Here is a 13,571-nt window from a genome sequence, read left to right on the forward strand (position 1 = left end):
TTTCCTCAGAATTGCTGAAAATGAGCAGCAGTGCCGTGGGGGTGTGAGCGCTCAGCTGCCTCTTTATTTTAAACTGACCTGCAGCCGGGAGGTGTCGCATAGGAGCAACACCTGCTCCATTTCACAGGCCCTGGTAACAGCAAGTCCCATGGGCCATCGTGTGGAGACGTGGGACCTTGCCCACATCCTGTCCACAGTGAGGAGTCTGGAGAATCTGAATTTCCTGATGGCTACGTTAGCAATAACCAGGGACAATAACCGGCATGTGCACGGCGAGTCCTTGCACACGCACACACACATGCACACACACATATGCACACATATGCACACGCACACACACATGCACACACACACACACACACGTGCACACACGCACACATATGCACACGCACACAACACACACGCACAAACAGCATAATAGAAAGGCCTACAGTGTGCATGTGAATAACCTTCATCAGCGAGATGGCCAAGACGCTCCTTCCATTTTTATAGGAACAGAGCTCAAGTCTATTGTGTAAGGCTACAAAGTTGTCTTTTTTTCCATTTGCACCACTTCTTGGTAGAGTGGGATTGCTTTCTTGTTGCAGGTGTGTCTACAGACTCTAAAGGTGGGCACCAAGGGCTGTGAGGCCAGTGCATGCCGCTGGCTGCCTCTGCCCGCTAACGGGGAGAGCTGGGCTCCGCCAGGCCACCTCCGCGGCCCCGCCATCAGCTGTCGGCCTCGCCGTGGATGTTGTCCATGTGCACCTTGAGGTAGTCGTTCCGCGTGAACTTCTTGTGGCAGAACTGGCACTCCGCCAGCGGGCGGTTGGGGTTGTGCGTCATCTTGTGTCGGATCAGCATTTTCTTCAGGCTGAACGCCAGGTCGCACACCTAGGAGAGACCGAAAGGTACCAATGACCCTGTTCCCAAACACCTGCAGGCACGCAGGCCCCTGTACAGGGACACGGTGCCCACGTGGATCGTAGGCCACATCACTCCTATTCCCAAACACCTGCAGGCACGCAGGCCCCTGTACAGGGACACGGTGCCCACATGCACCACAGGCCACATCACTCCTATTCCCAAACACCTGCAGGCACGCAGGCCCCTGTACAGGGACACGGTGCCCACATGCACCACAGGCCACACGGCTCCTGGAGTGAATGGCAGTTAATGTCCGGCAAAGGGGGATTAAACAATTCCAGTTCCCAAGAGTTTCTGCACTTCACGTGTGTCCTCTGCACGCTGACCTCGCTCCCTCCCAACTGCTGCTGCATCCAAACCTCTCTAGGGAACAACTGAAAACAATTCCTTTCTCGCCAGAATGCACATATCAACAATTTCCTATTAAACCTCTTAAACAAAATGCCTTGGGCCCGAAACAGCATAAATGGCACACTCACGCATACACATGCACATTCATGCGTACACATGTTCTCAGATACACATGCCCACTCAAACATACACATGCACTCACACACACATGCACTCAGGCACACATGCACACTCGTGCACACACATGGATGTATGCACTCACACAGACACGCATGCACTCACACACACTGAGGCACACGCACTCGGAGGACCGGGACAGGAAGGAGAGGGCGGACTCACGTCGCACTGGAAGGGCTTCTCCCCGGTGTGCGTCCTCCGGTGCTCGTCCAGGCCCCGCTTCTGGCTGAAGGCCTTGCTGCAGTCTGAGCACTTGTAGGGCTTCTCCTGCAGGAGGAAGAGCCATGAGTCCCAGGGCCAGCGCCCCGGGGGAGAGGGGAGATTCTGCAGCAAGTCCAGGGCCCCACATCGGAGGCCTGTGTGTCACAGGAAGCTGCGCCTGGCACAGCCGCACTGAGTGCCGCCAACATCCCCCACTCAGCCAGCGGACTGGGCTCCTGCGGTCTCAGGGCCGTCCTCTGGGCAGGTGTCGGGGTGTGGGCCGCACCTGTGACTTTCCAGGATCCGCCAGAGCCCCAGCAACTGAGTGCACCTGCCCCTGAGGTGACACTGACATTGACTGACCAACCGGAGCCGCCGTGGTCCCTCTCGGAGGAGCGGTGCCAGTTCACCTGACGGTGCCCCAGGAAACAGGCCTCCGAGCATCCCGAGGGACCTGCTGTGTCTGCAGTGTCCCTGGTGCTTAAGGTTACCGTGGCCTTCACACAGCTCCGAGCTCCTGGAGCACAGGAACGGGTGCTGTGGGTTGGGGCGTGGTTACACAGCCTTTAATCCGGGCACCAGGACTGACCGATACGTATGACGGACACTGTTTACCACTGTTTCTGAGTGGCACACGCAGGACAAACGACACGTGTGACCGGCTCATCAGCTGGACTGGACACAGAAGATCGGTGGAGTCACGGTGCTGACCAGCCACAGCACTGACCAGCCACAGCGCTGACCAGCCATGACATTGACAAGCCATGACATTGACAAGCCATGGCGCTGATCAGCCACAGCGCTGACCTGCCATGGCACTGACCAGCCATGGCACTGACCGGCCATGGTGCTGACCAACCATGGCACTGACCAGCTATGGCACTGACAAGCCACAGGACTGACAAAACCATAGTGCTGACCGGCCACTGCGCTGACTGGCTATGCACTCACCAGCCATGGCACAGCCACAGCACTGACCAACCCCAGTGCTGATAGGCCACACACTCACCAGCCACGGCGCTGACCAGCCACTGGCCGGCTGGCCTCTGAAATGTGACTTACAGGTCACTGGTCAAGCCCGTCAGTGAGGCTTTGGTTACTTAGCCCCGAAATCATCCCGTTGTCCGTATGTCCCCGGCACCAGGCCAGCCAGAGCCCCTCCAGGGGCAGAGCGTGGCCAGCTCACCCTGTTGCGGGAACGCTGAGGGGACAGAACCTCTGGGCAGCAGCTGGCCACTCACAGAGTGATGCACAGCGCAGCTCAAGACTCTCCAGATACGCCAGGGTCCTCCACAGCAGCCTCCCTCCACACGGGTGGGCAAGGAATGGAAGTACTTCTGCTGATAGGAATTCGGGGAACAATGGAGACATGTGCCTTTGAAAGGCTGCCCTCCCTAGTCCTGGAGAAAGGGAATGTGGTGAGTGGAAGACTGTCATTATGTAAATTATCTAAAGGGAAACTTGTGGTATTTCTCTCCCTGCATAATAACCAATCATTTAGATTTTTTTCTAAAAAACCTTACAAAAGAAGGCTAACCGGATACACAGAGAAATTTTATAAGGCAAAAATTAGGCTCAGCATCTTAAAAGATTATAAAACAAACTGAAATACAAATGATAATGAAAATATAAGAAAATATATGGGAAAGTAGAAGAAAAAGAAACGCAATAGAAAGTATAGAGGATATGACAAGATACACACATACACACCCACCCACACACACACATACACACACACACATGCACACACACACATACATATATGTATCCTTGGCAACCACATCAAGTTTGGAGCAACAGCCAGAATGGCACTGCTATGAAAATGAAGGGTCAGCCTGTGAGGTCACAGATGGCTAATGCACCCTCTTCCCTCATCATAGGCCGTTTCCAACATTTGTTTTGGTTTGTGCCCTAAAAACCTGCTAATGAAGATCAAAGAAAGTCCCCCAAGTTTAAAACAGTTTAGGTTGTTTTGGGGTTGTTTTTTTTTCTTTTTTGGGGGCATATATTAGGGAGCTTCATTTACCCATGAAAAGTTCCTGAAAAAATTATAGTCTCAGACACAGTAATCCACCAGCAGAGGCAAACGGCGGAAGGAAAACGCTCACTACTTCCTTTACAAGGCCCTTTGCTGTACCTGACCCAGTGCTGGCAGCTCGCCAACCAGTTAATGCCGAAGTCCCGCTCTATTGGCAAGTGAGCGGCGACAGCGGGGAGAATTCCCACCGTGAGAGGACGCGACGGAAGGGCCATCCACAGCAAATGTCGCCTGTGCACTGAGCGAGGCCTGGTGCCAGGGACTGTGGGAAACGCACGCTGAAGACGTGGCCTTGGTCCCCAAGGCGGGTCCCCAAGTGTGCAAAGCAGAGACGAGGCGGAGGGGCAGGTGGAGTCCCGTGCACCTCTGCACGAAACGGAGCTTCTGTGGCTACTCAGTGACCAATTTAGGGGGCACGGTGACGTCGGCTACAGAGGAAGATGTGAGATGAGGGCACGGTCCGCTCACAGATGGAAGAGGCAGCCCCACGCGGCCCACCGCACACTGGTCTAGTCCAACCCGCCTGCCTCCCAGAGTAACTAGCAGGCGTGCTCTGTGGCATGTGTGCTGGCGGCAAGGGCAGCCGTCTCTGAGTCAAACCATCAGCCACGCCGAGGCCGGCGGGACAGAGGACTCGTGTCAGCATGAGCCTGGGAAGGGGACATCTGATTCCAGAAATAACATGCTTGTCCCACTGCACAGCTCTGAGAAGAACAAGAACACAGCAGAAAGGTGCCGTCGCACATGCAACTAATTCACCCGCGGCCACGAGAGCGCTCACTCCAGCCAAGTGCATGTCAGCAGGTGAAACAAAGCCATCAAGGGGGGAAGGGGCAGGGCCGGAGGCGGTCAGATCACGGACAAATCACATCTCCACGTCCCTGCGCTGAGGGCAGGGAGCTGGGAGCTCAAACCGCTCCTCTCAACCCTCAAAACGGCGGGGGAACCGCCCCGTTTGCCCAGGTGAGGACCCCGGGCAGCCCCGGCTGAGGTCTCGCCACATGTGCACGTGCTCAGGGCGTCAAGGGTTTTGACAAAATATCAGTCGCCCTAGGAGGGCAGAGATAGAGAGAAAGATGTCACGGAAGGATTACTGCAGTCAGTGGCCAGTTCTTGTTCTCCACACGATGGCTGTCCACATTTTTTAACCCCAGAGGGAACCACAGAGCACAAGTTTTATTCCTACGATTAGCACGTTCCCTCCCCTCCCCCTGCTCCTCCTCCTCTTCACCACCTCCCCCCACCTTCTCCTCTGGCAGTTTGTCCCGCAAGTAAATCAGAGCTCAATCTTCCCTCACACACGGGTAGGTGCTTTGTGAAAACTGTAATTTCTGCTGGTGCCACCTCCTGCAAAATCCCATTCCTGCCCTCAACATAAGGGGATCTACGTGACCAACAGGGACCAGTACCAGCTCCGAGTCCACCGCCTAAAAGAAAACAGCGGTGACTTTACCAGGAGCCTCCGAGTGTCCGGTGCCCGTGTGCTCCTGCGGAGGGACCCCTTGTGCCTTCCTTACAGGCACGGGCCCCGTGTGCCTGCCTGCACCCGCTGACCCGGTCAGCCCTGTGTCCGCCCTGCAGGGTCCCCATCCCGGAAACCCGTCCGTGTGGGGAGAGGAAGGTGGGGCTGGTCGGTTTCTATAGGAACAGCAGCATCTGAACTTCAGAGTAACAGCTGCGAGTCCCCCCCAGCGGTTCTCAACCTTCTGGCCCTTTAAATACAGTTCCTCATGTTGTGACCCCCAACCATAAAATTATTTTCGTTGCTACTTCATAACTGTCATGTTGCTACTGTTATGAATCATAATGTAAATATCTGAGATGCAGGATGGTCTTAGGCGACCCCTGCGAAAGGGTTGTTCGACCACCAAAGGGGGCGTGACCCACAGGTTGAGAACCGCTGCCTTAGACCCACCTGGGGGACCGGGTGCACCCTCTGCACTCCCCAGCCATCACCTGCTGTCACAGGATCTGCCAGCTCCCAGGTCTCGCCTCCTGCTCTCCCGTCCTAGTGCCATTAGCGGGTCTACAGTCCCAGGGCAGGGTGAACTCAGCCACCAGGAAAAGTACGGGCACCCCGCAGAGAACATTGGCTTCCCATGGGCAGCCAAGGACGTTTTGAGAATGGAAGCACGAGATGGGGTCCCTGTGGGGGGCGGGAGGAGAGCAGGGTGTCAGGGGAGGCCACACTTCTGTTCCTTGTTGTGTTTGAAGGAAGAACATTCTGACCAAGGAACTCCCTATGTCACTCAGCAACTATCCAACTCTTTCGGAAACGAGGAGACAGAAGAAGACTGAATGCGTGTAGTTTCCTTGTTTTGGGTGAGTTCCAAGACAGAGGCCACATGGAACGCGAGATCGCGGTGCAAACCGGTCCCTTGCATCCTGAGATGCTCCCGATGGACTGTGTAAGGCTTTGCATTCGTTCCTGGGCTGAGATCTGTGCTCACATGTCAGAGAGGCACTGCCGGCCGGCACAGTCTCTTAGAAATGCGTCTCTCGTCTATGATCCCAGGGACAGTCTCAGTAGCCAGGCATCCATCCTCCAAGCCCAACCAACATCAACAACATGCTTGGGGGAGTCAGCTGACGTGATTCTCACCTGCACCCCGGACCTCGGCTCAGTGCCCAGGAGTGCAAGTGTCCCTTCCTGTCACGTGACGTGCAGGACCAGTCAGGACGAGGGACCACACACATCTCAGGTCACACCCGTGGGAGGGGCGGGGGGAGCAGGCTCTGGGCCGAGCCCAGGGTCCCTGGGCAGGACAGACAGGTGGCTGGGCAGCCACGGTCCTCGCTACCACCCTCACCAGCACAGATGTTGGAGAACTCACTCATGTCCTGCCAACCGAGAAATAGAAACAAGATTTAATATAAAAAAAAATGCAGAATCCAGCCACACGTTCCTGGGCGATAAACTGTCCCGCATGTTACAGACTGTTCTGTCGCTGGAACGTCACTTTTTGGCAACGACGTGGTACACTGCTTACATGGCTAAAAACACATGTTCATTTCGGTGCCTTGACTTCTGCTGCCTCTGCAAAGCCAATATACTTAATAGATCCAAAGCAGGCAGCATGCCACACTCCAGCAAAATGCTCATCTTCACTCACACGGACCCAGTGAGCCAGGGCCGTCCGTCCGCTAAACAGAAGGAGCAGCCGATCAGCAAGCCACGTGCCAAGGAGAGAACATACGTGATACGGGCTGTGCACACGCGTACGATGTATGTGAGACTGACAAAGGTGTGAGTTCAGTGGAATTCGTTCCGATTAATTAAGTGACTGCTTCCTGAGACAGGCGCAGGGAAAGCCTCTGACTGCCCTCCGAGGGGCCGAGTTGGCGGGGAGGGGGGCGTCCAGCCTGTGTCTGGCATGGATACTCGGGATGTTCGAGGCCTGGGCCGCAGGCTTTGGTCCGGTGGCCGCACTCTGGGAGCCTCGAGGTCATCCCGATGCTGACGGAGGTTCTCGAATGTCTGGTTTGCTGCAGCCGGATGTGCTCCGCCCTCTGCGTGCACCACGGCGGGGCTCGGCCACACTCTCCATCGTGATAAGGACCGGCCCCTGGACCAGTGTTTCATGTCACTCACAGCTTGCCCTCGCTCGACCTCTGACCCCGCGGGGCCAGGCTCGGCTCTGATGACCAGTCCCAAGGCCTGTGCCCACTCGCCTACTTCACGTCTCCAGAACCCCAGCCCTCAAAGAGCCGTCTGGCTGGTGGCCCGGGTACAACCGCATCAGGGCCATGAGCCATCAGCACTGGCAGTCGCCATAAGCTTTACAAAGGGAACGAAACAATCTCCTGACTGCCGGGTCTTTCCGGTGTCGGTCAGTAGCGCTTAGGGTCAGAGACGCACTGAGAAGTGGCTCTTCATCCTGGTCCCATGGCTTCTATGTATAACCTTGAGCAGATGACACAGGAAACTAAGTGTAAAAATGTGTGTACGTATACGTACATGTCACATATTTACACATTTTAATTTCTGTATTTCATATTTATGTAATTATAAAAATTATATATTTTATATATTTAAGAAATTATAAAATTTTATACTCTAGACATGCAAGGGGCTCAGCCCTCGCAGCCCTGGCTGCCTCGTGGTCCCACGGCCACGCGACCCTGCCCACTGGTCATTTTAAAAGGTCGTTCCAGAAGGTCATCCCACCATGGGGTCTAATTAGCATATTAGCTCTTCATTATATAGGATTCTTTCTGATTCTGATTCCGTACAACGATGGTTTCAGAGAACACTTAGTATCCAGATATGCATTAAAATAAAAAGACAAACTGGTCTTTCTGTGACACCATAGAATTTGTGCCTCTCATCTTTCACTTCCCCACCAAACAGCATCCACCGTGTCCAGACTCTGCCTCATGTTCTTAGAGCCACCAATGGCCTCTTTTAGCGAGAACAATAAATCCAAGGTTTTCTCTTGTCTGCAGAAAAAGGGGACAGCCATGATTACAACTAAAAATAAAATAAGTAACCTCTATCCTAAAGGCCCTTTGCGTCGTCATGAATTTGAGGATAAATTTAAGAATAAACTCCCTAGAAGTACTAAAATGAACTTATTTAAGAACTAGTCGCTTCCTCGAGTCCCTAGGACAGGGGTGGGCACCCTTTTTGTGAGTGCGTGCCAAAACCAGCAAAATCTCTGACTCAAAATTCTTCTGCGTGCCAACCCTAATTTTTTGAGAACATGTTACGTCTACTTGATATCTCTTAAGGTGTACGTATGTGAAGAACCTTGAAGAAATAATAAAATTCATTTGAGCGACAAAAACACAGTATATGATGATGAAAAATACATTTATTTTTTAATGTATACATGTTATGTTAAATTATTTATTTATCTAAGATGCACCTACACTGAATTTATCTGAAAAATAAAAAAGTCAATACAGTGGGGCCTTGACTTATGAGTTTAATTCGTTCTGAAACCGAGCTCATTAGGAGCTCGTTAACTCAAATTACTCTATCAACTCAATGCAAAAAATTGGCCGAGAGACAGCTGGTATCTCAAAAAACTCGTTAGTCGGAACACTCGTAAGTCAAGGCCCCACTGTATTAAGAAAAAAATTGTAAATGGAAGATTATAAGAGAGGGTTTTGAGTGCCAGCAAAAGTTACTGGCGTGCCATGTTTGGCATGTGTGCCAGGGGTTGCAACCCCTGCCTTAGGGGAAGGCAGTGTGACTGTGGCCGATGGCTCCTTCCAAGCCCAGTCCCTCGGCTGGACCCCTGCCCCTGGTACGGACTTGGGGCGACGTCCTGAGAGTCACTCTTGCCTGGATCTCTCTTCTCAGGAAAAGACCACCCCTGACACAGCCACGGGCAGAGATCTGAGGGTTCCGACCTTGAATACGCTGTGCTCACCTCCAAGGAGTCAGAGAAGCTTCCAGATGAGAGAGTCAGGCAAAATGTGAGGCGTCAACCTCCCTCCATGACATTTCACTTATTAAAATGGATTAAAAGGGCCAAGAGGTAGCCCTCCCTGGTTGTAATAATATATAGAAATGTTTAAAAATACTTTGACAATGTCTAAAAATGTTTAAAAATGTTTTGAGTTAACTTTCCTTGAAACTGAAAGCGTGATATTAAGGACTCATTCCCCACTGCCCTGAAGCGTGTGTACCCCATAGATAAGGATTTGAACTTCAGTTTTCAGAGTGACTTGTCAAGATAACCATTTGTGTGAGTGATGTACTCGCCCTAGATAACCACATGGAGCCCCTCGCCCTGTTTGCGATGAACATGTGTGCATTGACGTAGTTCATTGATAGCCACCTGAACGGCTGCGGGTATGGAACAGGCTTTAAAAATGGGTCCTGACCAGCCAACGGTGCTCGCCTGTCAAGACAGCCACAAAGGCACGTCCTTTTGCCACTCAGGCAAGCGACGCGCTCCACGCTCCTCTTTCTGCCAGAAGACAGAAAAACGGCTAGTATCCCCCCAACCCCATCCCTCTGATCAAGACACAACCGAGCTCTGGGGTGAGGAACACTGGCCGCCTGCATCCGGACCGGACCAGCCCAGCTGCCGGACCCCAGAGGACAGCACACCAGGATCCCCCATTAAGCCTAAACCAGCAGCATCAGGAACTTGTATGAGTAATAAAGTGCTGTGTGATTTGCAACTGCATATGTTTCATGTGGTGTAATTCTTCCAGCAGTTAATTTAATTATTTTTCGTACACTTAAAACTGAAATTAAAGCTCATCTTTTTGGTTCTAGGCCTGCCCTTGGTCCTGCTTGCGTAGAGTAGCCTCTTTGCTAGCAACTACCTGAATGTCCCACACCTGCACGGTTAGAGTTTATCTCAAGGGACACCTTAGATAAACACCCCAGATCCTTTTCCGGGATCTACTTGGGACACTGGTGGCTTTCAAAATATGAACAATCTTAACTGAAAATAGCTTAAAGAGGGCACTGACAGGGAAACGCCTGTGGGTCCCACGGGGACTGCGGAGTGATGTCCCAGGAGGGGTCTCTTCCTGACAGCCACCTGGGAGCCGGCTCCTGCAGGACACGCTGCAGCCTGAGTCCTGGGCTCCTTGCGGGGGCGGGGAGGAAGCAGGAAGGGGTCCCAGGGATGCAGGAGACCCTTGAACTGACAGAGAAATCAAGACCACTGTTCTTAGACTTTCTGCAAAAGATTGGTTCACACGACATGGAGCATAACCCTGTACAGCATCTTGACAGCTGAACACACCGGCATGAAGAATGCAGCCTTGCCCGGCAGGGGTGGCTCAGGTGGTTGAGCATCGCCCTGGGCACCGAAAGGCTGCAGGTTTGATGCCCCGTCAGGATGTGCACGGAAGGCAAGCAATTGACGTTTCTGTCTCACATCAATGTTTCTCTCTCTCCCTTCCTCCTCTCGCCTCTGATGATGATTAAAAAAAAAAAATAAGAATCCAGCCTTGAGCAATGAAGAGATCTGATTTCCCATGTCCGCGCTGCCTGTGATTAGTCCTACAACCCTGGACAAGCCACCTACTCTCTCCAAGCCCCCCTCCCTCGTTGGTAACATGAGACATTAAGCTGTGTCTCCGGGTTTGCGCATCATAATGCCTGGCCCATGATAGGAATTCAATAAGGGTGCTTTATGTATTATACGACCCTGCTTCCTTCCGTGTATTATCTAAATATGCGTGTGCATCATATAATTCAAGTTGAAAAGGGCACACTCTATGAAAATATCACCGGCGATTTTATGGAGAAATGGAATTATGTATGCACCCTCGATTTAGCACTGCTCTTCATATAAATAGATGGTCTTTTATTTCAAGGTTCTTTCAAGGTTCTTCGTATAAAGAGATGGTCCTTTATTTCAAGACTCGTTATGATGCTTGAGTCATTAAACCCCCTGGAAGGAGGACAAGATGAATATAAAATTCAGAGGGAAAACAGTACAGAAAATGTATCACTTTCCTAAGAATAGCGGCCCCGCTTTAAGTAATTAATTGCCTACTGCCTGTCTTAGAAACAAAGGAATTCTCTCTTTATGCATCGCAGGCGGCACTCGCTGTCCGTAAGCCCTGAAGTGTGTTATTAGCGTCTAAAGATAAACCATGTGGCGAGGCAGCTACCAGCCTGCGAGCCGATATTCCCAGAGCTTCCTGTTACCTAACTCTGCTCCTGCTCTGCTCCTGCTCCCCGTGGCGACAGCGGGGTCCCAGCGGGGTTCCTGGACACCTGGGACTCCCATAGAACATCCGCAGACTGACAGCCGGGGCTGCCAGTCAGCGGCCAGGCTGCTCCCTCACACCACGGGGCCCAGGGCTCAACCAACACGCACACAGGCCTCAAGCTCCGAGGAGAGGTCAGCCTTAAGCTGGGCCCTCACGCAGTCACAGTCGTAACTGCAGACGTAGCTGCTGAGCGAGAGCTGCGTCCGTGCTAACCTGCAGCACAGCTTCCGTGAAGTGAAATAAATCATGTAAAGGCGGGAGGTTAGTCCGGGCAGACCTGCCTGGACTGAACATTTGCTTTATGTCCAGCTCTGTGTTTCCCATAAGCAGGGAGCCAGAGGTCATGGCTGCTCTCTCCTTCATCCCCTCCCAGGGCAACAGTCAAGGCTGGGCTGCCACTCACACCCAGAGTCACCTGTCACCACCCACAGACCCACCTGTCACCACCCACAGACCCACCTGTCACCACCCACAGACCCACCTGTCACCACCCACAGAGCCACCTGTCACCACCCACAGACCCACCTGTCACCACCCACAGACCCACCTGTCACCACCCACAGAGCCACCTGTCACCACCCACAGACCCACCTGTCACCACCCACAGACCCACCTGCTGCCCCACTCAGCTCGGAAGCTGCCCATCCCGGGAACCTGCCCGGCCGCCCTCGGCTCCCGTCCCCTCAGCACACGCCCCTCCCTGCTCTGCCCTGGGTGTCCCCAAGCACAGCACCTGGCCAACTCCGCATGCCGGCCCCAAATTCAGTTCCTTCTAGGAAACTCATGCTCATACCCTGACCCGGTTCAGCTCGTTACGGGAACAACCTGTCTCCTCGGGCAGGTGGCTGCTGTTTCCCATGGCCTACGGTCCCCATCCCCCACGGTCCCCTCTGAACAAGGTCAAAGTCACAAATGGCGTGTCCGTGTCCCTCTGAGAAGGCACACACAACGGGGCGAGACGGGCTCGGTGTGGGCGTGTCATCCCCACTCAACCCCGGATCCACTCAGAGCGCTTTCCACAGAAGAGACGGACAACTGCCAGTGAGCACCAGGGCAAACGGAAGACTGTTCTGTTGCCGAATGAATGAACACAGGAGCTAAGCTCGAAGGAAAAGGGAAGGAAAACAAGGACACAGAAGTGAGACACTGAGCTGACCTAACAGCCGGGCATTCCTGCGTCGGTGAGTACGTCCAGCACAGAGAAGTGGGCGATGCCTGCCCAGGAGGAGGTGGCAGGAGGGATGAAGAAGAAAGAGGCCCCAAACCAGACTAGTTCACGCCCACACTGCGGGGATAATGATGTGGGTGAGAAGCAGCATGCAGTGCGGCCTGGCTGAGGCCGGGTGTCCGCCAGCCGCCCTGGCTTCTCTGTGCCCTCCTGCTGCTCGGCCCTCCGGTTCCATCCATGTGGGCCTCACCGGTGGCTCCCTCCTCCCGCAGACCAGCCTCTCGCCCGCTTCTCCTGGCCGCTTCCTCGCCACACCCCTCCAGGCGAGCCAGGCGGCCCTGCACCCCTCCCAGGCGAGCCAGGGGCCCCTGCACCCCTCCCAGGTGAGCCAGGAGCCCCTGCCATGGGTACAGGGCGCCCTTGGGACACTGCGCTCGGGCCTGGCCGTGCTCTGTCGGATCAGCTCCTCCCCGAAGCATGAAGAGCCTGCACTTCCTTACCTTCCCTACAAACACCGCAAGTCAAGCAGTTGACTCAGTAAGACGTGGTTGGCCACATGAGCCTAAGTACGCTCTTCTGAATCGTAAAGAATTACAATTGGAGCCCTGGCTGGCTTGGCTCAGTGGATAGCGTTGGCCTGCGGACTGAAGGGTCCCGGGTCCAATTCCAGTCAAGGGCACATACCTGGGGTTGCAGGCTCGATCCCCAGTAGGGGGTGTGCAAGAGGCAGCCGACCAATGATTCTCTCTCATCATTGATGTTTCTCTCTCTCTCTCTCTCTCCCTCTCCCGTCCTCTCTGAAATCATATATTTTTTTAGAAAAAGAATCACAATCAGAAACATGCCACCCCCGTCAAAGAGTCTCTCTAGTCAGGATTCCCGCCCACCCAGCCACCGCCCGCACCCCTGTCACGAAACAGGAAACAGAAGCTTCGGCTCCCGGAGACGCGTTCCGTGGTGTTTAGTTTCTGAGACGCGACCTGAGGCCATCAGCAAGGCCACATCGTCAGTCTCTGCAGCCGACCAGCGGGGTCTGGT

General features: G+C 53.7%; 1 protein-coding gene across 1 annotated transcript in view; it reads right to left on the minus strand.

Moving 5' to 3' along the window:
• Positions 1–465: 465 nt before the first annotated feature.
• PRDM5 (PR/SET domain 5) overlaps positions 466–13,571 on the minus strand; it is a 66,639-nt gene continuing 53,533 nt past the window's right edge. The window contains exons 14-15 of the mRNA XM_006105925.3: positions 1,597–1,701; positions 466–873 (exon numbers count right to left, since the gene is read on the minus strand). Of these exons, the coding sequence (XP_006105987.1) occupies positions 709–873; positions 1,597–1,701 (270 nt within the window). The 3' untranslated portion in view covers positions 466–708. The remainder of the gene's footprint in view (positions 874–1,596; positions 1,702–13,571) is intronic.

This window comes from Myotis lucifugus, unplaced genomic scaffold (assembly GCF_000147115.1).
Source record: "Myotis lucifugus unplaced genomic scaffold, Myoluc2.0 scaffold_736, whole genome shotgun sequence".
Classification (NCBI taxonomy): Eukaryota; Metazoa; Chordata; class Mammalia; order Chiroptera; family Vespertilionidae; genus Myotis; species Myotis lucifugus.